Source organism: Giraffa tippelskirchi, chromosome 13 (genome assembly GCF_054371585.1).
Source record: "Giraffa tippelskirchi isolate mGirTip1 chromosome 13, T2T-mGirTip1v1.2.pri, whole genome shotgun sequence".
Taxonomy (NCBI): domain Eukaryota; kingdom Metazoa; phylum Chordata; class Mammalia; order Artiodactyla; family Giraffidae; genus Giraffa; species Giraffa tippelskirchi.
Window position 1 is genome coordinate 40549527 of NC_137287.1, and position 25859 is coordinate 40575385.

At 55.2% G+C, this 25859-nt stretch overlaps 3 protein-coding genes across 16 annotated transcripts in view; 2 read left to right on the forward strand and 1 right to left on the reverse strand.

Annotated features, from left to right (window-relative positions):
- UNKL (unk like zinc finger) overlaps positions 1 to 14745 on the forward strand; it is a 40851-nt gene extending 26106 nt beyond the window's left edge. For 8 of the 12 annotated variants that reach the window (XM_081555685.1, XM_081555678.1, XM_081555679.1 and 5 more), the window contains 7 exons: positions 1709 to 1771; positions 4330 to 4507; positions 9981 to 10073; positions 10526 to 10753; positions 11336 to 11538; positions 11624 to 11881; positions 12413 to 14745. In XM_081555685.1, the coding sequence (XP_081411811.1) occupies positions 1709 to 1771; positions 4330 to 4507; positions 9981 to 10073; positions 10526 to 10753; positions 11336 to 11538; positions 11624 to 11881; positions 12413 to 12565 (1176 nt within the window). In that variant the 3' untranslated portion in view covers positions 12566 to 14745. Of the gene's footprint in view, positions 1 to 1708; positions 1772 to 4329; positions 4508 to 8704; positions 8816 to 8898; positions 8954 to 9839; positions 9890 to 9980; positions 10074 to 10525; positions 10754 to 11335; positions 11539 to 11623; positions 11882 to 12412 lie in introns of those variants that run through there. The other 4 variants (XM_081555680.1, XM_081555682.1, XM_081555688.1 and 1 more) reach the window with 3 other exon arrangements.
- Positions 13932 to 25849, reverse strand: GNPTG (N-acetylglucosamine-1-phosphate transferase subunit gamma). Of its 3 annotated transcripts, XM_081555693.1 has the most exons (11): positions 25781 to 25849; positions 25617 to 25674; positions 25467 to 25534; positions 16057 to 16111; positions 15910 to 15993; positions 15746 to 15839; positions 15564 to 15678; positions 15408 to 15490; positions 15202 to 15333; positions 15046 to 15127; positions 14724 to 14932 (listed from the first exon to the last, which is right to left on the reverse strand). In XM_081555693.1, exons 1-11 carry the CDS (start codon positions 25830 to 25832, stop codon positions 14835 to 14837), a joined length of 921 nt encoding a protein of 306 aa, XP_081411819.1. In that variant the 5' UTR covers positions 25833 to 25849; the 3' UTR covers positions 14724 to 14834. The 3 variants fall into 3 exon arrangements, with proteins under 3 accessions (XP_081411821.1, XP_081411819.1, XP_081411820.1); XM_081555695.1 differs by lacking the exons at positions 14724 to 14932; positions 15046 to 15127 and adding an exon at positions 13932 to 14526; XM_081555694.1 differs by lacking the exon at positions 15910 to 15993.
- Positions 23430 to 24093, forward strand: LOC145531890 (NADH dehydrogenase [ubiquinone] 1 beta subcomplex subunit 8, mitochondrial). Its single transcript, XM_081555696.1, has one exon. It carries the CDS (start codon positions 23449 to 23451, stop codon positions 24007 to 24009), a length of 561 nt encoding a protein of 186 aa, XP_081411822.1. The 5' UTR covers positions 23430 to 23448; the 3' UTR covers positions 24010 to 24093.
- Positions 25850 to 25859: the final 10 nt, after the last annotated feature.

Genomic DNA, 25859 nt, shown 5'->3' on the forward strand with positions numbered 1-25859 from the left:
GGTTCGGGTATTTGGAGACCCTCAGACCTCAACATGGGTCTTGCTGTCCCAAACGAGCCATTTTCATTTAAGATTCTGGTGAGGGGAGTTGCTTGGTGACCTGGTAGACTGGAGCTAAGACTGAGCTCCCAGTGCAGGGAGCCTGGGTTTGATCCACCTGGTCAGGGAACTTGATCCCGTGTGCCGCAACTAAGACCCAGCACAGCCAAATAAATAAATAAATAATAAAAAATATATCAAGCAGGGGCTCGGACTAGAGGGCAGCTTTCCGTCCCTGTCCCGGAGTCTCAATGCCTTTGACAGCTGAGCTGAGTGTGAGTGAAGCGCTCTGTGCTCAGAGGCCCACCACCCTCCTCCTGCCCTGTTTCAGACCATTCATGCACAGCTCGGTGCCTGCTCAGTGTGATGGGAGTTCCTGACGTCACGGAGCATGAGCCCCCACCCCCATCCTGATACAGGGCAGAGGCAGAGGGGCCTGGATGGGGCAGGGCCCTGGGACTTGATGGGGAAGCTGAGCGGAGCTGTTTCAGGATGGCCTGGCTCCTTCACAGTGTAGCTTCTCCTTAGAGTGAGGGCCTCAGGTCCCAGGTCAGGGCCTTGGGGCCATCGCCCAAACTGGGGTGGGAGGTCACTTGTGGAATTCTAGGAAACCAGAGATACCCAGATGGCCTCAGAGTTGAGCCATCAGGCAGGAGGAGGGGGCACCGGTCAGGGCCAGCGTGGGCATCACTTCCCCACCCTCCACGGATCCTTCTGCAAATCCAGAAACCAAACAGGACGGGGTGACTGGAGCCATCACAGGTTCACGCATCATAAGATTAGACATGGAAATCAGAATCCTTCTCAGGCCTGGCGGGCGTTTCAGTGTAGCTTCGTGCTGCTGTTTGACCTGAGAGAGTCCCGGCCCCAAACCCTGCAGGCAGAGCCGTTCTCGTGTACAGTTTCCCCAGAAGGTGGTTCGTGAGAGTCAGGAGTTTTACATGCACAGGCAAGGGGGAAAAATGGTTCCCTCTACCCTTTTAGGTTTAGTGTCTGGGGTCCCACACATTAAACTGACCAAAGCCAGCTTAACTGGAGAAAAGATTTATTATGCATTGGGAGGCCAGACCTGGGGACTTACCTGCCATTTTAGCAGAGAGTGATAAATTGTGGAGAAGTGACAAGACCTAGGGGTTTCTGCTTTCAGGGAGCTGAATTGTGGGATGGTAAAGACATGGGGGAAATAGTGGAAGAGGAGGGTTATGTAGAGTTTGTGGTGAGGTTCAGCCTCCTGCAGTCCCGAGTGATTTGAGTTCTCTGGGGTGAAGCTCTTTCCCTCCTCTTGAGAGGGAGGGGGCTGTGTCCAGGCAGGAAGGGGAGGGCAGAGAATCACCTTCCGGGAAATGATCCTTTGCCTCAGGTGTTGACTTCCCAAGACTCTCCCCACTCTGGAGGTGCAGCCCTGCCTGGGACGCTTTGTTTGACGCTGTGGGTTCAGGGACCTCTGGCCTGCCTCCACACCGGCCAGCCAAGAGCTCAAAGATCCATGTTGGGTGCGGGAAATGGAGCCCAGGAGAACTGACGCAGAAGCAGCAGACTTGAAAGCCTTTTCTGTTTCCTGAGACTTCAGTGCCTGACCTTTCCCACCTTCCTGGTGAAGCTTCGGTCTCTGTGTGTGGTTCTGATCAACTGCTTCTCCTTCCAACAGCCAGTGCTTTTTCTGTTGCAGGCAAAGCGGAGAGAGTCACCTGCTGATGGCAGCCAGAAGGCCAGTGAGCAGGACGGCAAGCAGGTACCTTGTGCTGTCTGCGACCAACCTCTGCCTATGTTAGGACTCTGCACGCAGCTAGTCACACTCACCCCCGACTCACACAGTGACCGGGCTGACGTCCACTTGTGAGACAGCTCCTTTCTCATGGTCTCCTTAGAGTCGTCTGTTCTGTGTGTCCTCTGTTTTCATATTTTAAAAAAATGTGCTGTACCTTAGAAACAACAGAACCAAAGCCTCTTAAAGTCCCCCCCACCCTGGGGAAAGAAGAGGTGCCCTTCATGGTCTTCTGCATGACGGCCCCACAGACCGAGGTTTAAAATGCAGGCCTTGATTCCATCCGGAGCCCGAAGTCGCAGATGGGGGTCGGCGGCGTCGGTTCCTCCCGGGCCGCCCTCTGCTGTCGGCCGGGGGTGCGCCGTCTTCCTCTGCATCTGTGTCCATCTCCAGTCGTCCTTTTGCCATCAGGACGTTAGTCCTGTTGATCAGGACCTGCCCTCACAACTTCGTCTTAACTTGATTCCCTCGGTGAAGACCCGACTCCCAGTCAGGTCCCGCCCAGAGGTGCGGGGGGTCAGGACCCCCACATCTGAGCTCCAGCCAAGCCCACGGAGCCTCATCCATTGGTGAGCCTGGCTCCCTCTTGGGTCACAACCTGGGGTAATCCTCACCTCTGAGGGAGCCATGTGGCTACACAGAGGCTTCCCCCCGAGTCGGACCGTTTCTCTCTGTTTTGTGCCACCCAGCTTCCTGTGTGCTCATTTAACCGAGTTATTGGTGGCTCAGATGGTAAAGCGTCTGCCTACAACACGGGAGACCCGGGTTCAGTCCCTGGGTTGGGAAGATCTCCTGGAGAAGGAGAGAGCAACCCACTCCAGTATTCTTGCCTGGAAAATTCCATGGACGGAGGAGCCTATTAGGCTACAGTCCATGGGGTCGCAAAGAGTCGGACACGACTGAGTGACTTAGCTTCACTTCGTTTGCAAAACGGATTTGTTTCAAACGTGGGACGCATGTTTTTCTGCCACCGTGAAAAGGCGGAGGGACCTTCGCCAGCTTTGCAAGGCCGGGGCCTGGCTGGCGGGCAGCGGGCACACACCCTCTGCTTGGTTGTCACTTTTCTCTGCTTGGAGCTTTCTTTTAAATCCCCAAGTGGACAGGGTCTCGCTGTTTCTTTTCTGCTGGTTTTCTGGGTGCCCTGAGGGTGCCTCCCAGGGGACTTTTCAGAGGGAGATAATCAGGACTTTTTGCCATTAGGAACTTCTGAAGCCATCTCTGAAGTCAGCAGGATGACTGAAAGTAAAAATACAACCCAGTTACTTTATGACTTTTTTAAAAAGATATTGAAATTGAGATGTTGCTCATTAAGAATCTGAAACATGAAATGTTAACAGTAGTGTAGCCAACAGGGCCTGTGCCTGTGGTCTCAGGGCTGTGGAGGAAGTGCCTGGAAAGGAGCAGGGTGCATGGCAGGGGACCCTGAGAGGGCTGAGCGGTTTCTAATGTGATGTGCGAGTTGTACCCCCTCAGGCGCTGCAAGTAGGCTGGCCAAGTTCATCTACCAGCCAGTGCTCACCTGCACCCAGGGACCCCCTCCGTCTGTCCCAAAGCCAGGCTCCAAGGACAGTGAACAGGGGATGGGGGACGATATTGGAAAGCCATCTAAGAGGGCCTCTCGGACCCTGAGCTTCCCACTTGTTTGAAGAGTCTGCTGGAATGCCCAGGGGATGCCATGGCTATGAGGCTTGCCTGGTGGCTCTTGTGGGCGATTGGTGCTCAGCAGCTGCTTTGGGGACCCCTTCCCTGCATGTGGGTGCCGACCACTCTCACCAGAGGAGGGTGCCGTCCGCTCCTTCCCAGGACCTCCGTCTCTTCCTGCAGCCACAGAATCCCAGGTCCTTGGGCCCCGGCAGCAAAGCCTGGACAACACACCGTCTCACTTTACTATATAGCCTCTGACTCCTGGTTTCCTAGTGACCTTGGAAAGCCCTGAGGCCTGACTTCATAACTCAGTCCTGGTTCATTTTTATCGCTGCCTTTTCTGTGCACAGTGCCCTCCACGTTCCTGGCTGTTTATCCAAGATTGTGCCAGTTCTTTTCCTTTTAATCTATCAAATAAAGATAATGTGAATTGCCCCAATCTTTTTTTGTTGTTGGATAATGAGATTACAAGATTATTTCATCAAAATCGTCAGAAGCATTGCTGGCTGTCTTGCTTGTGGCCGTGGTGGCTTCTTTCTTGACTGCCGCATCTGCTCTGCATCGCTATTATCATGATTCTTACTATTGTCACTAGTAAGAATGACACTCTCTGGATGCCTTTGTTCCCATCCTTGGGTGGTCAACAGCTTATGATTCTGTGGTGACGGTTTCTAACTAACCAGACCTTTAAAGCCCCTCCCTCCAGAATATCTGGAAAAGTAGTCAGCTCTCCTTGTTCTGTTTTGGGGAGCGAAGTGATCCGGCCTGTCCATTGTGATTCTGTTGTTTCTGTCCCCCAGTGTCCTCTGTCGCTGCGCGGCCATGGTCACATTGCTGTCCCCGAGGCCAGCGCTGGCTCATCCTGTTGTGTCTTTGCACAGAGCCACCTGGCGGTGTTGGCAGTGGGTCACCCCCTCGCTCCCAGCGTGAGTTCCAGCCTTGCATCCAGCCTGGCATCGAGCACTGGCTCAGGCGGCTCCTCGCCCACCGCTCTGCCTGCCCTCTCGGCCCACACCCACCCACTCAACCCTTCGGGCAGCACCGGCGAGGGCGTCCCAGGTAAGCCAGGGGCTCTGCTGCCTCTCTGCACTTGCCTTGATGCCTTCCCGTGCACGTGTGTGTGCGCGTGGTCCTTTGTAGAAGAGCTTTTCTGGTGGTCACCTGCCACTCCGGCCGTGCTGCCCAAGGTGCGGGAGAGCCTACCTCGCTGGGCCCCCGCAGGCGGCAGAGGGGATGTGGCGCCCTCTGGCGGGCCAGAGCGGCAGCACCACCGAGAACCCGACGCTTCAGAGAAATGACGGAGGCCTGTAGGGGTGCCCAGGACACCCGAAGGTGGGACAGTGACCAGGGTGGAGAGCGGGAGACGTTCCCAAGGCGCGGGCACGGCTGCCAGCTGCGGAGGCGTCCCTGGAGGCTGGGCGTCCTTGTGGGTTTGTGAACTAATCACCCATGTAATCGGACGTGGGGGGTTCGGGTTAGGGGCAGTGGTCGGGTCGCAGAGCCCTGACCGGGGCTGTAGTAAAAGCCCAGGGAAGAGTGGAGCTGATGCGTGGGATGGCGCCTGCCAGGTCATGCCGGTCCCCTGGGCCCCGTCTGGGCAGTGGGCAGCTGGCTGTTGTGGGAAGTCATGGAACGCTCAGAGCTGCCCTCTGTCCCCGGGAGGAGGGCCCTGGCTGGTCTTTCCGCTGTTGGGACCCAGGACCCAGAGTGCACAGCCCCCCTGCTGCAGAGCTGAAAGGTGCGAGCTGCCCTGCTTCCCCTGGGGTCCGTTCAGGCTGCACCTCTGTGATGCACTGCCTGAGAGTCAGCCGAAACAAGCCGGTGCTCCTTGCCGGTGCTCCTTGCAGACCTCCCCGTCCATGGACTCCGTGGAGCCCTTTCAGGGCCACTGGGCAGGTCCTTTCCCTTGCCTTCCGCCTCACACAAACAGGTGGAGCCCTGCGGAGTTTGCTGCCAGGTCGCTGGCAAACAGTGAGACCCAGGAGGAAGGGACCTGGGGCTGTGGGCAGCAGAGGGCAGGGTCACGGCTTGTTGACCCACGGGCGCTGGGTTGAGCGTTTTACTTGAGCCGCTGCGGGTGGACAGGGTGGGAGCAGCCGGCCGGCGGCAGAGCTCGCGGAGATCCCACTTTAACCCACCAAAGCAGCCCTCGCCGCGATGGTTTTCGCACAACTTGGGCCCGGGGTCCCGGCACGCCGCGGCCTCGCAGCGCCGGAAAGGGCAAGTGCTGGTGCGAAGAGGTGGAGTGCCCCGCCGAAGTCCCGTGCTCTGGACTCTGGGGACGCGGGGCTCCGACAACGCGGAGCCACGAGGCGAGCACCAGTCTGCAAGCACCTGTCAGCACCTGTCAGTTGGGCGTGGCGGGGCGGGACCAGGGCGAGGGACAGGGCTGAGGAGCGGGGCGGGGCACCCAGGGGCGGGGTGCCCGGGGGCGGGTCCAGAGACCAGGGTTGGTGCTGGGGTGGTGGGGCGGGGTACCCAGGGGGCGGAGTCGGGGGGGCGGGGTACCCGGGGGCGTGGTCGGGGCGACGGCGTGCGTCACCGGGGCGGGACACTTCGGGGGCGGGGCACCCTGAGGCTTGCGTCACCGGGGCGGGACGTTTCGGGGGCGGGGCATCCCGTCTCGGGGCGGGCTGGTCTCAGGTTTGCGTCACCAGGGGCGGGGCCAGCGCGGGCGGGCGGGGAGCAGGTCGCGTTTGAATCGGCGGCGGTGGTGGTGGTACCAGCGCGGGGCGCGGAAATGGTGAGTCAGCATCGTCAGCCTCGCGCCGGTAGGATGCGGGTCGTCGTTCCCCGGAGCTGAGGATGGGGCGGTGCACCAACTCCCCCCGCTAGGTGCGCCCCCCATCCCCTCCCGCAGGCGGCCAACTCCCGTCTCCCACAGGCGGGTCAGGTGACCCCTCAGGTGCGGTGCATCCGCCTCTTCCTCTCGCCGCCCCTGCCGCCCCCTCCCCTCCCAGTGGCCCTCATAGCAGTCTGCGGTACCCGCACCCCGGACCAGGTGTGACAGCCAGGGGTCCGTACCAGGATCTTAGGCGTTGCGGAATGAGGCCCAAACAAACCTCCCCTCTTTAGGAACCTGCTCTGCGGGGGCGCCGGGCGCTTCCCTGGGTGGGCGCTATCCACCGGGCTCTCCAGGGAAACCTGCATCACCTAGCGGGGGTGGGTCTCCCTCTTCCAGCTGAGGACAGGGTTCCTGTCTTGTCCTGCTGCGAACTGCTGCTGCACTATGGGAAACTCAGACCAGCAGTGAGTGGTCAGGTGCGTGTCCATCCTGCAATTAGCAGAAGGACAGCCCGCCAGGGGCATCCTGGCCCGCCCTGGGGGGTGACAGGTCAGGGTTCCCCATTCTGGTCTCTAATAACGTGCACTGTAAGTTGTCCCCGTGTGTCCCCTGGTCCTTGGGGACTTGGGCATCCCTCAGATGTGCTGTGTCACGTTGGGAACTGAGTTTTGCCAGGGCTGTTACTCAGCAGTTTTCAGCTAACTGCTCATTAATGTCTGGGCAGTTCCTGGCATTTTGACACGGCAGGTTAGGGGTCACGTGGCTCAGTCACGTAGATTCTGAGTGTTAAAAGTAATTTCTTTTAAGAGAACATCTCAGAACCTGGGTCTGATCTCAGGGAACAGTGGGGTGTGTAGTAGGACGGGAGTAGTGCTGATTCTCTTGGGGGCGCCTGCCACCAACCCACACAGGTTGTGGCTTGCTAGGTCAGAGTTGGTCCCGGTTGTGCCCCGGCTGCACCTGAGGGGGGCAGGGCAACAACGAGGCCCTCTGTGCTGAGTCACAGGGTGGGGGTGGGAGAGTGGGATGAGCTAAACCCCTTGGAGGTGACAAAAGGTTCCTGTGCTCAGTTTATTTCCATCCATCCATCCCTTCCTTCCTTTTCAGGCCTTTGGTAGTCAAAAAAACGTTTCTGAAACTCTGCCAGCTTTGAAGCTGACCTGATAACCCCACTGCAGGGTGAAGGGCTAAGTCCACGTCGGGCCCAGCTGACTGGCATGTCCCGTGCAAAGCGGACATGCCAGGCCAGTTCGGGAGCCTGGGGAGGTGGTGGGGGGGCAAGTGTGCAATGGGAGGGTCACCCTGCTTATGCACAGCAAGTGAGTCTGCACGTCAGCCCTCAGTGGCCTGGGTCTGAGATGGACCACACAGTCCAGGTGACTTGAAGGGATCTAGCGGGGAGATTCTGAGAAGGGTTTTGGAGGCTGGGCAGGAGTTTGCTCAGAACTGCTGGGGCTGATGGAAGCTGTGTGTGAAGCTGCTGTCCACAGCAGTGCTGCGGTGTGAAGGCAGAGAGGAGCCCTTGCTGGAGTGGGTGAGGTGAGAGAGGGTCCTGCTGGGAAGTGTGGGCCAGTCACTGAGGGGGGTGCATCTTTTCCGGGAGGCAGGGCTTGAGACATGAAGGGGTTGGCATCCCTGAAAGTCTCTTTCTGGGACAGAAGAGGTTAGGTTGCGAGGGCAGCCTGCAGAGATGGGGGCCCTAAGTGGGGGTGGGGGGAGGAGCTGAGGGCCGCGCTGGGCTCCTGCTCAGCATGTGGGTGCCAGTGCAGGAGCCCGAGGGAGGCACCCATGTGCACAGTTTGCTAAGGGGCCGGGGCTGCTGTGGGGCCTCCCTTGCCAGCAGGCGGTGATGCAGCGGCGCTGGAGGACAGCTGGTGTCTTCAGGTCAGCACCACAGAGGTCACTGGTGTCTGGATGTGGACAGCTACAGGAGGGGCTGCGGGGCTGCCAAGGAGTACGGGAAGGTTGGGAGGTGGCCCCAGGCAGAGGAGGGAAGAGGGACAGGTGGAGGGTGGCGATGGGGGGGTTTAGGAGCATCACTCAGGGCTGGGGGCAAGGCTGGGGCAACAGTTTGAAGAGTGAGATGGGAACTGAGGGTCGCAAGAAGGAGGGCCAGCCAACTGGAGGTGGATTTGGGTGAGGGCATGCAGGGCCTGCAATCATATCTTAGGGAGGGTGGGAGCCAGAGGGGGCCCCCTTTGCAGAGTTGACTGCAGCAGGAGCCAGGTCTGCTGTCTGTGTAGGGGTCCTGAGACGCCTGGAGCCCTCGGCCTGTGGGAGGCACTGTTGGAGCACAGAGCACAGCCTGGGGAGGATGGGTGGTCCCAGTTACTGTGGGTTAAATTAAAGGCCTGCTTCAGCCCTGCTCTCTCTGCCCCTAACTCTGGGAACGTGACCTTATTTAGAAACAAGTCTTTGCAGGAAATTCCCTGGTGGTCCAGTGGTCAGGACTCTTCGCTTTCACTGCCCAGGGCCCAGGATCAACCCATGGTCGGGAACTAAGGTCCTGCAAGCCGTGAAGTGCCACCTGCCCCCCACCAAAAAATAAAAAATAAAAAGAAGTCTTTGCAGGTGTAATTAAGGTAAAATGAGGTCATTTGCAGGTGTAGTTAAGGTAAAATGAGGTCATTAGAATGAGCCCTAATATAATGTAACGTGTCCTTAGAAAAAGGAAATTCGGACACAGAATACAGGGGAGGGAAGACCACGTGAGGACAGAGGTACTGATGGGGCTGGAGCATCTACAGGCCAAGGACTACTGAGGATTGCCACTGAAAAGGCAGGAGGGAGAGTCCCTGGAGCCTTGGCGGAAGCGCAGCCCTCTGCTGCTTGTCGGCCACTGTCCAGGGATTCTACCACTTGGCACTGGGCAGCTGGGGGCGGAAGTCAGAGGCTGACCCAGAGGGGCAGGCCTGACGAGGGTCCCATGGTCCACTCTGGGCTGGAGGCTGGGGCCTCTTGAAATGGACCTCGGTATGTCCGACCAGGCATCAGGGCTGCTGTGGGGCCCTGTGACCAGCAGGGGGCACAGGACTGGGCCATGCCAGAGAGGCCCCAGCCTCCTGGAGGGGGTGCTCCAGAGCAGACCCCAGAGGGAGTGGGGCAGAAGGGAGCTGAGATGGCAGTGCTCCCATGTGCTGTGCCCTCAGTGTTACCACGTCTCCCGCAGACCTGGCTGTGGCTGTGCTGGGTGGCCGCTCAGGCCCTGGGTCTGTCCCTGGAGCTCCTCCTCCCCCAGACCCTGGTCCCCAGACCACACTTTGCCCAAGTTGCCCCTATGGGGCCACGGGAACTCGGGGGGTTGGCAGACTCGATCTTGACCACCCCGAGACAGCTTCCTGCTCGGTGCCAGGGCCCCAGGAGGGTGTGTCAGGTGGGGACGGGGGGAGTGGTCAGCACCAAGGGGGCCACGGCCCTTTCCCCTGTCCCTTTGACAGGCCTGGGGTTTGGGGTGCATGAGGCCCCCAGCAGGACAGGAGGGAAAGGGCCCTGCCCACTTGAGACCTGGTTTGGGCCTGGGGTGGAGGTCAGGGCAGGTACCCCCCATATCGTCTGTGAGCCCCTTTCTCCCCATGGACATCGCCCTCCTTGAAGTTTCTTTACTAGGCAGGCATGTGATCTGGTCAGATTTTACCAAACGATCGGAAGCTGAGTTGGTGAGATGAGGGCTGTGTTGCCATAGCTATAGGAGGGGCGGGCCCCAAGCCCAGGCAGGTCCCCCTCGGTGACACTGGGTCTGTCCCGCAGGATCCACTTTAGACCTTCACCTTGGGGACATCAGCCTTGCGGCCCCAGAGAAGGACCTGGAGGAGCACGACGGCCGTGATCTGGGGCCCACAGGTAGCGCCTCAGCCTGCGCCTTCCAGGGCCGCCCCCCTGCCTCTGGGGTGGGAGGGGTCCTGTCTGCCTCCCTGCAGAGTGGGGGGCAGGCCTTTTTGGCCATTCCGAGGAGACCACCACATTGGTATGAAGACAAATGGGTTCACGGTTCATGTCAGATTCTGAATTGTTTTCTTCAATATAAAAAAAAAAAAGTTCATCATTTTTTTTTTCCTGATCTTAAACCACTTCTGGGGCCTAAAGCGCCCTGGGACCACTGTGCCCGTGGTCACCCGGGTGGGCCTAGAGAGCATCTGAGGGGTGCAAGGTGTGGCCTTCTCACTTGGGCAGGGGTCCCCCAACTCGGGGCAGTGCCGGGTGATTCCGGGGCAGAGGGTCTCATGTCGTGTCTGGTCCCTGGGGCCACGACGACCACCTCCTGCTAACCTGATGCCCCCCCCAACTCCATGCAGGTCAGAGGTTGCTGGGGGGCTCGGCCCCCGTGGCCATCCCGGGCTGCCTGCCACGCTCCCCGTCCCTGCATTCCTCCTCCTCCCTGTCAGCCTCCCCGCTTGGCTCCTTCTCCCAGTCCCTGCCGGGCCCACTCATCTCCTCGGCCATGACGCCCCCCCAGCAGCCACCACCCCTCAAGTCGGAGCCTAGAGCGCTGGGCCCCTCAGCCTCATCCTACAACTCCTTCGGTGAGTGGGCTCGCGGGGCCCCGGGGTGGGGGGCAGCCACAGTGCGGCCCATCATGTCCTGTCCCCACTGCTCGGCCGCACATGCCCTGGGGAGGGGGCCTGGGGTTTGCTCCTGGACTTCTGGGGGGTCAGCGTGCCTGGGACCCCACGCCGCCCTAGGATGCCACTGTGGTGGGACCTGCCTCGCAGGCTGCCAGGTGCATGAAGTCCACAGAGGCCAAGCACAGAAGCAGATGGATTTGCAGAAACAGGAAACTTGTGATCTGTTTTGTTTTAAAAGAAACAATGTTTTTATTTTTTTTTAAAGAAACCATGTTTTTAAATACCTGTTTTACTCTCTAATGTCACATACGTCAATACATGTCAATCATGTAACCAGAAACTGTGGGGTCCTCTGGGTCCTAAGTGTGGACAGGGTTCTGGGACCAGAGTCTGAGCTCCGCTGCCCCTGACGCAGCTCTTCGGGCGAGTGATGGCGCAGGCGTCCTTGTCGGGGGGCAGGGCTGGGCTCCCTAGAGCTGGCTGGGGGATGCCCAAGAGGCCCAAGCTCGAGCACGCTGACGCCAGCTCCTCCACATTCAGGCTTGAACGGCGTCCCCGGCAACATCTGGGACTTCGTCCCCGGCAGCTTCTCTCCCAGCCCGTCCCCCATCCTGAACGCCGGCCCCGCGGCTTCCTCAGGCCTGAGTCCCAGCAGCGCGGAGCTGGCCCGGGTCCGGCGGCAGCTGGAGGAGGCCAAGAGGAAGATCCGGCAGTGGGAGGAGTCCTGGCATCAGGTGAAGCAGGTGAGCTTGGGGGGCCACGGTGCGGGTGGGGCGGGGGCGCAGCACAGCGCCGGCTCCGCCAGGTCACCTGGCTCCTGGGTTTCAGGCCTGTGACGCGTGGCAGCGGGAGGCCAAGGAGGCCAAGGAGCGAGCGCTCGCGGCGGACAGTGCCCGGCAGCTGGCGCTGCAGAAGAAGGAGGAGGTGGAGGCGCAGTTCCGGCGGCTGCAGGAGGAGCTGGAGGGCCGGGGCTTGGCCACCGCGCTCCCCGGGCTGCGCGGCTGCGGCAACATCGGTGCCATCCCCCTGCCCAAGCTGCACTCGCTGCAGAGTCAGCTGCGCCTGGATTTGGAGGCGGTGGACGGGGTGAGTCCAGGCTCCTCATCAAGGAACCAGTGGGCTGAGCACCGAGGTGGGGCCGGGGGGTGTCCAGCAGAGCTTCCATCCGCTCCCCCCTCACCTCCTCTCAGCCACCGCGCCCATGGACAGGGGCCACGTCACCCACGTCTTTGGGTCACCCTCCAGGGTCCCTGGCCACACCCCTGCTGTAGTGTGGAACCCGCTGCCCTTGGCTCAGCAGGAAGACCCTTCCACACCAGAAGGGTTAGAGTCCGGGGGCTCCGGGGCCCTACCTCTCACGCACGCTCTGGCCCGGCCCGCACACGGGATCTGGCTCTTCTCGCCGCAGGCTGTTCAGAGGCGGGGTCCATCCTGTCCAGGCCCCTCCACGGGCCGCCTGCCTGGCCCCCCTCCCCTCGCCCTGTGGCGGTGCAGGCCCTGGGAGCCCAGTCCCACCCCAGGGGCTCGTGGTGGAGCCTCCCACCCCTTCCTGGCTCCTGGGTGGCCACGGGAGGGCAGCCTGCCCCAGCCTGATGGTGCTCCACACATGGCCCGCAGGTGATCTTCCAGCTGCGGGCTAAGCAGTGCGTGGTGTGCGGGGAGCAGGCGGGCACCGTCCTGCGGCCCTGCCAGCACCGCGTGCTCTGTGAGCCCTGCGCGGCCAGCGCCCCCGAGTGCGCCTACTGCGCGGGCCAGCCCCTGCCCTGGTGACGGCTGCCTCGTCCACTTCCTGGTGCCACCAACGTCGGGACCCCAGCCCCACGCGGCCCGCCCACGGCCTCGGACTCTCCTCGCAGACTCTGACGCCCCACGGGGCGTGAAGGCAGGGCAACCCCTCAGGGTCTGCAGTCCTGACGCCACTGTGACTGGATCCTGGGAGCTCGAGTCCCGAGAAGCACTTTGTAGACAGAAGAGTTTAGGCAGAGGTTCCAAGTTGCTCTGAGCTGCTTTGAGGTTCGTGTTTTTAATATGCGATAATACGAAGCTTTACATGTGTACTGTGAACAGAGCACTTCCTTTCGGCCTCTCTTAGCCCATAGAACGGTAACCATGCTAGTTCCTGATATAAGTACTTATGAAGTGAGCATTTATCTAGTAGTGAGAGATACCTAGGATTTTTACAGTTTTCAAATTAAGTGCAAACCAATAGTATTTATAGCAGAGTGATTATTGAGAGACATATACATGTATATGAAATTTTATGAAGGGAACTCACTCCCTGAACATGTGCACAGTAACTGCAGCGTCAGTGACAGCCCTGTGGCCACAGCCTCCCGCTCAAGTGCCTACCCCTCGGAGAGTCGGGGATGGCACATTCTTCCTGCTTGGACCCGGTCAGTGTGTGAGGCAGCGGGGCAGCCAGGAGTGTGCCACGGACTGGCTGTGAGGGCCCTCAGCGCTCCCCCTTCCCCAAGCTCGCTGGTGGGCATCCCAGCTAGAGCCACGCCCACAGTCACCCACCCGCATGGGAGACACTTGCCAGGTCTGTTTGTCCTGGTGGTGTGGTCACGTGACCACAAGGTGGGGGAGGACCTGGCCACCGTGCAGGGCTATGCAGGGCCAAGGTGGCAGCAAGGCTGCTGGGAACAGATCAGATCTCAGTGCCGGCTTCGGTCTCTCCTGTGTTGGGTCCCTTTTCCGAGGAATCCGGGAGGAAGTAAAAGCTGTCTGTAGTTACTTGCAGATGTAGATTGGGCAAGGATCTCCCTGGAGTCTGCTGCGGGCACTGAGTGGGGACTGGGCCCTGGCTGGAAGGGACGGGCCGCCCCTGCCTGCCTGCCCGGGACTGTGCCAAAGACTTTATATAGCATTTTTTTTTAAGTGCAAAGTGACTAGGTAAAAATTTTTATCAGTGACCAAATTAGAATGTATTTACTATAGTGAGAGGTTGAAAACCTTTTTTTAACATAAGAGACACTGATGGAAAAGCTGTCATTCAAAGGTGGGTCCATGGCTCCATGCAGCTCGCTCACTGCTCACGGTAACTCTGACTCAGTTGTGGTGAACCTTTGTTTCTAATTATAGTGATGATGATTTATTAGCTCTTAGAAATTACGTATATTTTGTGCTACTGTTATCACTGTTTAAAGTTCTTTATTTTTATTAATATTTATGCACCTGTTTCCCATGGCAGGCTTTTGGCCTTCTAGGGAAACAGGACAATGTCTGTAATCGACATCTAGCCTAGACATTTTCAAATTATAAACAGGAACAATTAAGCTTTAGGTGTATTTATAAGCTACTCTGGTCAGTACTTTCTGTGGGGTTCGGGAAACTGGAGGCACACCCCCCAGGTACTTGCTGGCTCTGAGGACAGGTGTGTGGTGGGAAGACCAAAGAACCATCCGGGGTGGGGCTCCTGGGGCTGCCCCCCCGGAGGCCGGGTGGCCCTGGCCTTCTGAGGGGCCGAGCCAGCCTCCCAGGCTGGGCCAGGCCGGGCTCAGTGTCTCAGGGTGTCACCACCCCGCACTCGGGTTGACAAGGGGGTGCTAGGTGTAGCAGCTGAAGCTACATGGTGCTCGGCGAGGCCGCTGTTCTTGCCGCCGAGTGTCAGCTCCTGAGTGCTCAGTATTAGCGGTGACATTTCCATCGTCCCACCATCTGTCACTGTGGGCAGAAGACCTCGACTCCTTGTGGATGCTTCATGTGCATTAATTTATGGAAGCCCCAATCTGTATGTTCGAGTGTTTAGATGAGAATGTTATTGGGATGGAGTTTTCTTAACCCAGAAGGTAGTATTTATAATGCATAATCATTTACTCGTAGTGAATTGTTTAAAGTTGTTAACACTTGTTTAAAATTTTTTTACACTATAGCATTTATGCAATGGTTTACAGAATTCATGGAATTATTTTTATCAGTATGGAAATTAATTAAAACTCTGATCTTTATTTTGTCTGCATCTTTGAGGACAACCGCTAGGGCCTGCTGGCGCAGAAGGAGCAGAGAAAGATCCTCACAAGGCCTGCAGCCCCGAGGGTCACAGGGTGTCCCCATGCAGTCCAGGGTCGCCTCGCAGGGGCTCCACTATCCCGGCCGTGGGCATCTGGGGGCCCCAGTGCTCAGAGCTGGGGGTTTCTGCCAGAACACCAGGCAGCGGGAGTCAGGACCCGACCGGCAGGCACAGGGCCCAGGTGGGCTTAGCTGTGCCCCCCCCCCGCCCCACCCCACCCCTGCCCCGCACTATGGACCTGCAAGCTTCCCGTAGGGGATGCCGTGTTGGGTCAGCACACCTTGCAGTCTCTTTACCTCCTGTGCCAGGGCCTTATGTGCCTAGACCGGGAGTGGGGAGAAGTGGTCAGCCCCTTGGGGGGAGGCCGTCTTTGGCCAGGGGGCCGTGTCTGTACCTCATGGCAGCTCTCCAGGGTCTCAAACCGCAGGCCCTTGGTGCCTCCTTCCCGCTGCGCCAATTCACTTAGTTCTGATGTCTTCAGATAACCAGCATCTTCAAAAATTGCCCTGAGCGACTTCTCGTAGCCCTGCAGGTAGAGGGTGAGGAAGGAGCACCCACTGGGCTGCCCAGGCCCCCAGTCTGGGGCCTGCCCGCGCTTACCTGGGCAGTGATCAGCTCGTCCGCCAGGTCCTGCTCCAGCTGGTCCCACCGCTGCTGCAGGGCCGCGGGCAGGGTCGGGTACACTGAGGGTCCAACAGAAACCAGCTGAGCTGAGCCCCTCTGCCCCCCACCCCCCCTGCCCGCCCAGGCGCCCACCTAACAAGGAGTGGGGGTGGCAGACGAGGGGTGTCTCGAAGGTCAGCGTGTAGACACAGGTGCTAGGCTCAGACACGTGGGCCAGCCGGTTGCTTTTGCCGCAGGTGAGCTCCACCTGGGGGGGACCTCGGTGAGCAAGTGGGGGAAGCAGGCACCCTGTCCCTCCGCCCCCCGCCGCCCACCTTGCTCTGCCGGCTCCGCGACTGGCAGGCGTCGCCGTCTCGCATCCACATGCCCCTGAAGGTGTTGTTGGCGATCTCCCACTCATGCCAGATGCTGCAGAAGGGCCGAGAGTGAGGCGGGGTGGGGCACGGCACCCCCAGGGCCTCGGCCGCACCCCGCTCACCCGAGGATCCCACTGTAGGCGTTCCAGCGGAAGGTCTGCTCGTGCTGCGTCACGTTGTGGAACGGGCAGAGCTCGTACTTGTACCTGGGGGCATGGTGCTGTCAGCGGGGCCCCAGCCCCCAGCCCCCCTGCCCTGCCCTCACTCACGTGGACTCCACCAGGCTGAAGCACTTGCCAGAGAGTCTGGAGAGGTGCGCGGGGCCTGTGGGGAGAGTGCGGCCCGCTGAGCACGACGCCCGCAGCAGGCGCAGAGCCCAGAGCTAGGGCCCTTCAAGAAGGGCAAGTGCCGGAGACCTGACAACCGCGCAGAGGGGGTGAGCGACCTCACAGAGCGCCAGCTCACACCCCGTGAGAACACCGCCAAGGACCACCGGCAACCAGTGGCGCTGACCCCCAGTGTTCCAGAAAACGGCTCACCAGCATCCAGGTGAGCCCCTCGCAGCGAAGCCCCCACCCCAGTGGGGCCATGAGGAGCAGCCTGGCTGGGGGCTGCCAGAAGCCCGGATTCTGTTCTGCCCAACTTAGATCCCAGGCAGGAAAGGGGGCTGCTTGTGAAGGCTGCGGGGCAAGGGGTGACGGTCGGACACACACAGGCAGGAGTGCAGAGAGACCCTGGGGGGCCCGCACGCAGCCACCCCAGGCTCTGCACACGCCCAGCCTGTGGCGAAGGCCGCCCCAGCACGGGGCCAAGCTGCAAGGGACCCGCAGCCTCTTCAAAGGAAAACTCACTAGGACCACCTGGGAGAAGCCCAGACGCGGGACTGACTGAAGACTTCAGTTAAACAAACGCCTAAAATATGCTTAAGGGGCTGGAGGGAAACAGGAAGAACCAAAGCGTGTCAGGAAAATGACACGTGGCCACAAAGGTGAACCATCTCGAGAGGCACTAGAAAACCCTGGAGGCGAAAAATACAACTGAACTAATAAACCCACTGAAGGAGTTCAACAGTTCTGAGCAGAGAGAAGAACCAGTGACGAGACAGCGGAGGCAAAGAGGAGGGGCAGAGAGGGGATCTGAGGAGATAACTGCCCCAAACTGACAAAACACACGGATCGACAGAGCCAAGTGGCTCACTGAACTCCCCATATAACACACTCAGAGAGACCCACACTGAGACAGAAGAGAAATGGCAGGCACCAAGTCGCAAGTGGTGAGAAGTGACTCATTACATGAAGCAATCAATGAGATTATCCACCCATTTCTCTGCTACACTTGGGAGGCCAGGAAGCAGTGGGGTGGGAGACAAAACTGTCAACCGAGGAGTCTATATCCAGGAAACCCTCCTCCAAGAGTGAGGTAAGATCAAGACCCTCCCAGATAAACAAAGGCTGAGCGATTTCATTACCACCAAGCCTGCCTTGGAGGGAGCCCCTTGGTACCCCCAGGAAAGGCAAATACACGGGCAAACTCAAAGCAGTGCCGTGGTTCTGAGCTGCAAATCCAGAGGGTTCAAAAGACAAGAGGCATGGATATAATTACAGATCCACGCTTGAAGGGTCAGTTTCTGAAGTCAACCACAAAATTGGGGAGGGAGAGAGTTATACAGGAGAAGTCTTTGAATTCACACCAGCTTCAATCATGTACAAGTTAGACTTGAACAGTTACATGATCATATGTAATCCCCTGGCGACTGGAGAGGAAATGGCTATATAGAATACACACTAAACGAGGTAAGAAGGATGTCAGAACAGGTCACTTAGGAAAATGTCAACAAAAGGAGGGAACGAGCAACAAAAAACAACTATAAAACAAATTTTGCTGTTTTGTCTTCTCCAAATCCTTCCTTATCAATGATTACTTTAAATGTAGACAGATTAAACTCTCCCATTCAGAAGGCATAGGTTGGCTAAATGGGTAAAGAAATGTGACCCAACTGTGTATACTCTATGAGAGAGGACACAAGCAGGCTGAAAGTGAGAGGATGGAAACAGACGCAAATAACTGGAGCAGGCGGGGACGGCCATGCTGACATCCCACGAAACAGACTACCAGTCAACACTGTTCAAGGAGATAATGGGGGTACTATACACGAGAGGGTCCCTCACCAAGGTTGTAGCAACTACAAGCATATGGGCACCAAACATCAGAGTGTTGGCAATGACGCCAAAGGCAATGGTACCAAAAGGAAAATTAGAAATGTGGGGCTTCGAGATTAACCCTTACAAGGAAGAGTTGGAAGGCAGCCTACAGAAAGCGAGAAAGTGTTTACAAGTCGCAGGGTAATATCCAGAATAAATAAAGAGCTCCCATAACAACAACAAAGCCCCAGACAACCCAATTAAAAAATGGACCACGGGGACTTCCTTGGTCCAAGTGGCTTAGTTAGACTAAGTGGCTAAGACTCTGAGCTCCCAATGCACGGGGCCGGGGTTCAACCCCTGGTCAGGGAGCAAGATCCCACATGCCCCAACTAAGACCCAGTACAACCAAATACACCAGGAAAAAAAAAATTTTTAAATGGACCAAAGATTACTAGATGTTGTTCTGAAGAAGTGAAAAATAAATACAAGTAATCAAATCCACAGTGAGATATCACTTCATTTCCATTAGTATGGCTATTACTAAACAAACAGAAAACAAATGTTGGTTACGATATGGAGAAACCAGAACCTCTGCAAACTGCTACTGCTGGTGCGAATGTAAAATGTACAAGCCGCTGCTGAAAAGTTTGGTGGTTCCTCATAAAGCTTAAACATAGGGGTTGGCCGAAAAGGTTCATCTTGGATTTTTCTCTAAAGATTTTTCACAAAAACCCAAATGAACCTTTGGCCAACCCAACAGAATCATGATACAGCAAATCAACTCCTGGGTACGTGAACTGCAAGCAGGGACTCAAACGTGCTAAACACCCATGTTCACAGTAGCCTTATTCACAGTAACCAAAATGAAGAAACAGAATGTAGTGTGTATGGACAACGGAATACGATTCAGCCTTAAAAAGGAAAGAAATCTTGCCACATGCCACAAATGAACTTTTGAGATCCTGAGCTAAGTGAAACAGGCCAGTCGCAGAAGGACAAGTATTGTACGACTCCACTTACATGAGGTACTTAGTTCATTCGAGCTGCTGTAACAACATACCACAGACAGGATTTTTTTCCTACACAGACAGGATTTTAAAGCAGCTACATTGCAACCATGTTTCAGGGTGTTAAGGAAAACAAGGTGCATAAACAGGGAATCTCAACAGATAAATAAAAATTATCTGAAACTCCAAAAATAATCTTTCAAAAAGTCAATTTAAACCCAGAAATATCTAAAACACATGTATTCATCATGCTCAAGGGAAGCTTATTCCAAGCACACAGTTTTGGCTCAACATTCAAAAGCCAAAGCTCCCCACCCTATCAGTTCAGTCACTCAGTCATGTCCGACTCTTTTTCTACCCCATGGACTGCAGCACACCAGGCTTCCTTGTCCCTCACCAACTCCCAGAGCTTGCTCAAACTCACGTCCATTGAGTTGATGATGCCATCCAGCATCACGGTCTTTTCTAATGAGTCAGTTCTTCACATAAGGTGGCCAAAGTATTGGAGTTTCAGTTTCAGCATCAGTCCTTCCAATGAATATTCAGGACTGATTTCCTTTAGGATGGACTGGTTAGATCTCCTTGCAGTCCGAGGGAATCTCAAGAGTCATCTCCAACACCACAGTTCAAAAGCATCGATTCTTTGGTGCTCAGCTTTCTTTATAGTCCAACTCTCACATCCATACGTGACTACTGGAAAAACCATAGCTTTGACTTTGCTGGCAGTAATGTCTGTTTTTTAATATGCTGTCTAGGTTGGTCATAGCTTTTCTTTCAAAGAGCAAGCATCTTTTAATTTCATGGCTACAGTCACCATCTGTAGTGATTTTGGAGCCCCCCCGAAAAATAAAGTCTCTGTTTCCATTGTTTCCCCATCTGTTTGCCATGAAGTGATGGGACCAGGTGCCATGATCTTAGTTTTTTGAATGTTGAGTTTTAAACCAACGTTTTTCACTCTCCTCTTTCACTTTCATCAAGAGGCTCTTTAGTTCTTCTTCACTTTCTGCCATAAGGGTGTTGAGATCTGCGTATCTGAGGTTACTGAATTTCTCCCAGCAATGTTGATTCCAGCTTGTGCTTCATCCAGCCTGGCTTTTCGCAAGATGTACTCTGCATATAAGTTAAATAAGCAGGGTGACAATGTACAGCCTTGACGTACTCCTTTCCCGATTTGGAACCAGTCTCTTGTTCCATGTCCAGTTCTAACTGTTGATTCTTGACCTGCATACAGAATTCTCGGGAGGCAGGTAAGGTGGTCTGGTATTCCCATCTCTTGAAGAATTTTCCATAGTTTGTTGTGATCCACACAACAAAGTCAAAGGCTTTGACATAGTCAATAAAGCAGAAATAGATGTTTTTCTGGAACTCGCTTGCTTTCTCGATGATCCGATGGATGTTGGCAATCTGATCTCTGGTTCCTCTGCCTTCTCTAAATCCAGCTTGAACATCTGGAAGTTCACGGTTCACATACTGTTGCAGCCTGGCTTGGAGAATTTTGAGCATTACCTTGCTAGTGTGAGATGAGTGCAACTGTGTGGTAGTTTGAACATTCTTTGGCATTGCCTTTCTTTGGGATTGGAATGAAAACTGACCTTTTCCAGTCCTGTGGCCACTGCTGAGTTTTCCAAATTTGCTGGCATACTGAATGCAGCACTTTCACAGCATCATCTTTTAGGATTATAAATAGCTCAGCTGGAATTTGATTGCCTCCACTAGCTCTGGTCGTAGTGATGCTTCCTAAGGCCCACTTGACTTCACATTCCAGGATGTCTGGCTCTAGATGAGTGACATGGTTATCTGGGTCATGAAGATCTTTTTTGTACAGTTCTCCTGTGTATTCTTGCCACCTCTTCCTAATATCTTCTGCTTCTGTTAGGTTCATACCATTTCTGTCTTTTATTGTGTCCATCTTTGCATGAAATGTTCCCTTGGTATGTCTAATTTTTTTTTAAAGAGATCTCTAGTCTTTCCCACTCTATTGTTTTCCTCTATTTCTGTGCACTGATGACTGAGAAAGGCTTTCTTATCTCTCCTTGCTATTCTTTGGAACTCTGCATTCAAATAGATATATCTTTCCTTTTCTCCTTTGCCTTTAGCTTCCCTTCTCAACTATTTCTAAGGCCTCCTCATACAACCATTTTGCCTTTTTGCATTTCTTTTTCTTGGGGATGGTCTTGATCACTGCCTCCTGTCCAATGTCATGAACCTCCGTCCATAGTTCATCAGGCACTCTGTCAGATCTAATCCATTAAATCTATTTCTCACTTCCACTGTATAATCCTAAGGGATTTGATTTAGGTCATACCTGAATGGTCTAGTGGTTTTCTCTACTTTCTTCAATTTAAGTCTAAATTTTGCAATAAGGAGTTCATGATCTGAGCCACAGTCAGCTCCTGGTCTTTTTGGTGACTGTATAGAGCTTCTCCCCCAGCCTATAAACAGCTTGAAAAAGAAAACTCAGGATCGCCTTGATAGGTTTAGAAAAAAACCTTTGACAAAACCCAACACCTATTCATGGTAAAAACTCAGCAACCAGGAACAGCCTGGAAGGTCCTCTCCCTGAGAAAGGGCTACACATGGGAGCTTCAGGTGGGAGGCAGAGGCCAGGTGGGGGACACCTCTCCCCACTGCTCTCGGGAAACCCAGAGGAGCGGCCAGCACGCAGGCACACAGCTGGACTCCAGCTACTACATGAACAAACGTTAACCACGGTAATACAATGGACACGATCCAGAATGTGGGAAACACTCGACCCAGTTTCCTTAATAAATCGCAAGGAGCAGGAGCACACCTGGGCGGGTGTCAAGTGCACAACACACGGACCTTCCCTACTGACTCAAACCACCCGCCTGTTAAAGAGTATGAGAATATTAGAGACATCTCAAACAATGAGGGGGTGTTACTGACTGATACTGTTGCCGTGCCCTTCAATACGTGCATGCTAAATATTATAAATAATTGAGAGAAATTAGTTTCAAAGTTACCAGAGTGGCAAACAGAAAGCTAGGGGAGGGTGCCTGGTGCCTCACACACCCTTCTTCCACTTTCACACATGCTTGAAATTGTACCTATTTTTTTTTAAGTCAAGGAAAAATCAAAAGTAAAAATGTGTATAGTAAGCACTGAAGCTGAGCACAAGCAGAAACACTGGAACCAGCTGCAAGTCAGACTGATGACAGAGCCACGAGTGACCTGTGAAGGCTGGACCACAGTGCCCTGTAGTCCAACTTTGGTTGGACACACTCCAAAATAAACTGCAAGTCTCAAACCTCACTCACTTATTTCATAGTTAGTGAGACAGCTGGCCCAGCCCATAATTAACCAGATGCATATATTCCCCTTGACTGATTCCCGGGGCGGGGGTGGGGGGGTGTGGGACTCAGGACAGCTGTACAAGCCGTTCTGTGTGTGTGTGTGTGCTAGTCACTCAGTCATGTTCGACTCTTTGTGACCCCATAAACTCTAGTCTGCAAGACTCCTCTCTCCATGGAATTCTCCAGGCAAAAATACTAGAGTGGGTTGCTATTCCTTTCTCCAGGGTATCTTCCTGACCCAGGGATCAAACCCTGGTCTCCTGCATTGCCGACAGAGTCTTTACTGTCTGAACTACCAGGGAAGCTGGGAGATCCATACTGTAATTATTTAGGAATAAATCGTCATGATGTCTAAAACTGACTTTCACATGGTTGGGGAAAATGAAAGTTCACTTTTTAAAAAGTGGAAACGAGAAGAAGGTAAAGCAAGCACAGCAGAACATCAACTCTTGCATTGAATCGGAGGGTACGCTGCTGTTCACAGCCCCATTCCTCCATTTTTCTACTCAATATTTTCACAGTAAAAAGCTGAACTCTGTCTAGAGTGAAAGCTCACAGCTGTACCCTCCGTCTCTGATCTCAGCGCCCCACATCTACCCCGTGGCCAATCCCTCCAGGCCTGGCATCCGAGCTCAAGGCTTGTATTTGACCACTCCACTCCTTTTGCTGGACTCTTCTCCCCCAGATATCCACAGCCCTAACTCCCACTCCCCTTCAGTTTCTGACCAAAATTTCACTTCTCAGTCTTTTCCTGAATCCCCCACTTAAAATGGCAATCCCCAGAACAACCCCGCACACACACTCTTCTCTGCATACCTACAGAGCACTTTTCACCAAACATTTTACATTTTACCTACTTTTTTGTTTATTGTCAACCTACTCTCCTGCCAATTAAGACTGTCAACTTCACGAGGACATTGTACATTTTCTTCATTTCTACATCCACAGCATAGACCCTAACACGTGGTAGCATTCAGTTAAAAAAACAAAAAATTGGGGGGACATCCTTATGGTCCAGTGGCTAAGACTCTGCACTCCCAATACAGAGGACCTGGGTTCAATCCCTGGTCAGAGAACTCGACCCCACATAACCCCAATGAAGATCAAAGATCCCAAGTGCCTCAACTAAGACCTGCTGCAGCCAAATAAATATTTGTTTTAAAAAGAGATCTTGGGAAAACGGGAAGAAGGTGAAGATGGCGGCGGCCAGGGCGGGGGTCCTGGGAGTCCGATGGCTGCAAAAGGCAGCCCGAAACGTGGTGCCGATGGGTGCACGGACAGCCTCCCACATTACCGAGGACATGCTCCCGGGACCCTATCCCAAGACCCCAGAAGAACGGGCTGCCGCCGCCAAGAAGTATAATATGCGGGTGGAAGACTACGAGCCGTACCCAGATGATGGCATGGGGTTTGGTGACTATCCGAAACTGCCTGACCGCTCACAGCAGGAGAGGGATCCATGGTATGACTGGGACCACCCAGACCTGCGGTTGAACTGGGGTGAACCGATGCACTGGGACCTGGACATGTATATCAGAAACCGTGTGGACACGTCACCAACTCCTGTTAATTGGAACTTCATGTGTAAGCACCTCTTCGGCTTCATCGCCTTCATGCTGTTCATGTTTTGGGTAGGGGAGACTTACCCCACCTACCAGCCTGTGGGGCCAAAGCAGTATCCTTACAATAATCTGTACCTGGAACGAGGTGGCGATCCCAACAAAGAACCTGAGCCAGTGGTTCACTATGAGATCTGAGGAGGCTTCGTGAGCTTTGTGTTCCCTAACTGACTCCTTCAACTCTAGAAATTTAACTTTAATGAAATCCCTAATAAAACTTAGTGCTGTGGAAAAAAAAAAAAAAAAAAAAAAAGAGATCTTGGACTTTTTCTTTTTAATTGGTGGGCTTCCCAGATGGCTCATCAGTAAAGAATCTGCCTGCAATGCAAGAGACATGGGTTCAGTCCCTGGGTTGGGAAGATCCCCTGGAGGAGGGCATGGCAACCCACTCCAGTATTCTTGCCTGGAGAATCCCATGGACAGAGGAGCCTGGCAGACTACAGTCCATGTTGTCACAAAGAGTCGTACATGACAGTGCTGTGCTGCTTGCAGGATCTTAGTTCCTGCATCAGGGATTGAACTCAATGCCCTCTGCAGTGGAAGCACCAAGTCCTAACCATTGGACCACCAGGGAATTCCCTTGGATTTTTTGTTTGTTATATTTAACACCCATTTAACAACACAGCAATTCCATTCCTGAGATCCTGTTGCAGGAAACCACTCCCATAGGTGTAGAAAGAGGGACCCCTAGAAGGAATGTTCTCCTCAACAATGCTTTTAGTGACCAAAACCCATAAACAACATCTTACTGGACAATGAAAGGATGCAGAGTGTCCTATGGAATGCTAGGCACCAAGTGAGAAGAGCGAAGACCCAAATCCACTGTGGGACACACAGTGAGTGACAATAGCAAATAAGCAAACCTGCATAGTGGAAGTTGCTCAGTGGTGTCTGACTTTTTGTGATCCCATGGACTATACAGTCCATGGACTTCTCCAGGCCAGAATATGGGAGTGGGTAGCAGTTTCCTTCTCTAGGGAATCTTCCCAACCCAGGGATCGAACCCAGGTCTCTCTCATTGCAGGCAGATTCTTTACCAGCTGAGCCACCAGGGAAGCCCAAGAACACTGGAGTGAGTGGCCTATCCCTTCCCCAGCGGATCTTCCCGACCCAGGAATCGAACCGGGGTCACCTGCACTGCAGGCGAATTATTTACCAGCTGAGCTACCAGAGAATCCCTTGTTTTGAGCAGTAAAATGGTACTACTCATAACAAGAAAGCAAAGGTCACACACAAAAAACCTACTACACGTTTTTTACGTGTAAGCTTATGCACGTAAACGCATAAAAAAACGTTTAAGAACAGACACCAACCTGATAACAGAGATCACCTCTATGAAAACAAATTAAGGACTAAGTCCCCAACTAGTGAACCCGGCACCCGCACGCTCTGGAAGGTTAGTGTGCACTTAGAAGACTGACAAAGGGCAGCATAAGCCTCCAGGCCCTAACTTCCAGAGCCCCTCGTCCGAGACCGCCCTCCCTCCCTTGGCGCCGGCTTCCGAGAGCTGACGCGGCCCGCCGGTGCTGAAGCCGGGCCGGCTCCCTGCTCGCCTCGGGTCCCCGGCACGTCGGCGGTCAGGGCCCCACACTCACCAGACACGGGTGAAGGGTCCCTCTTGGGCTGGAGACGACTGGTCTGGGGCAGGAACGGGTTGTTGAGCCTGGAAGACGCGGCAGGGTCAGGGAGAAGCAGGCCCGGGCGGCGGCGCCACCGCGCCCCCCGCTCCTCGCGCGGCCGCTCACCCGAAAGTGTTGGGCTCCTCCACCACCTTCATTCTGGCGGCGCCTACGGGCGCGGGCCCTGCGGGGAGCGAGCAGTGAGTAGGCGGGCGGGCGGGCAGCGCGGGGCTGGGGCGCAGGGACCAGAAGGGGTGCTCCGGGACGGAGTCGCCGGGCGGGGCACTCACCCCGGGCCGCGAACCCGAGCAGCACAGCCAAGCCCACCAGCCTCGCTGCCATCGCGCCGCCGCCGCCGCGAGGTCACGT

Excerpts from the sequence above, each read along its gene's own strand:
- LOC145531890 (XM_081555696.1), top strand. The coding sequence starts at position 23,449 with ATGGCGGCGGCCAGGGCGGGGGTCCTGGGAGTCCGATGGCTGCAAAAG.
- GNPTG (XM_081555693.1), bottom strand. The coding sequence starts at position 25,832 with ATGGCAGCGAGGCTGGTGGGCTTGGCTGTGCTGCTCGGGTTCGCGGCC. Across the intron at positions 15,679-15,745 it reads CGCGGAGCCGGCAGAGCAAG|GTGGAGCTCACCTGCGGCAA; the intron begins GTGGGCGGCGGG and ends GGTCCCCCCCAG. Across the intron at positions 15,491-15,563 it reads CCACCCCCACTCCTTGTTAG|TGTACCCGACCCTGCCCGCG; the intron begins GTGGGCGCCTGG and ends TTGGACCCTCAG.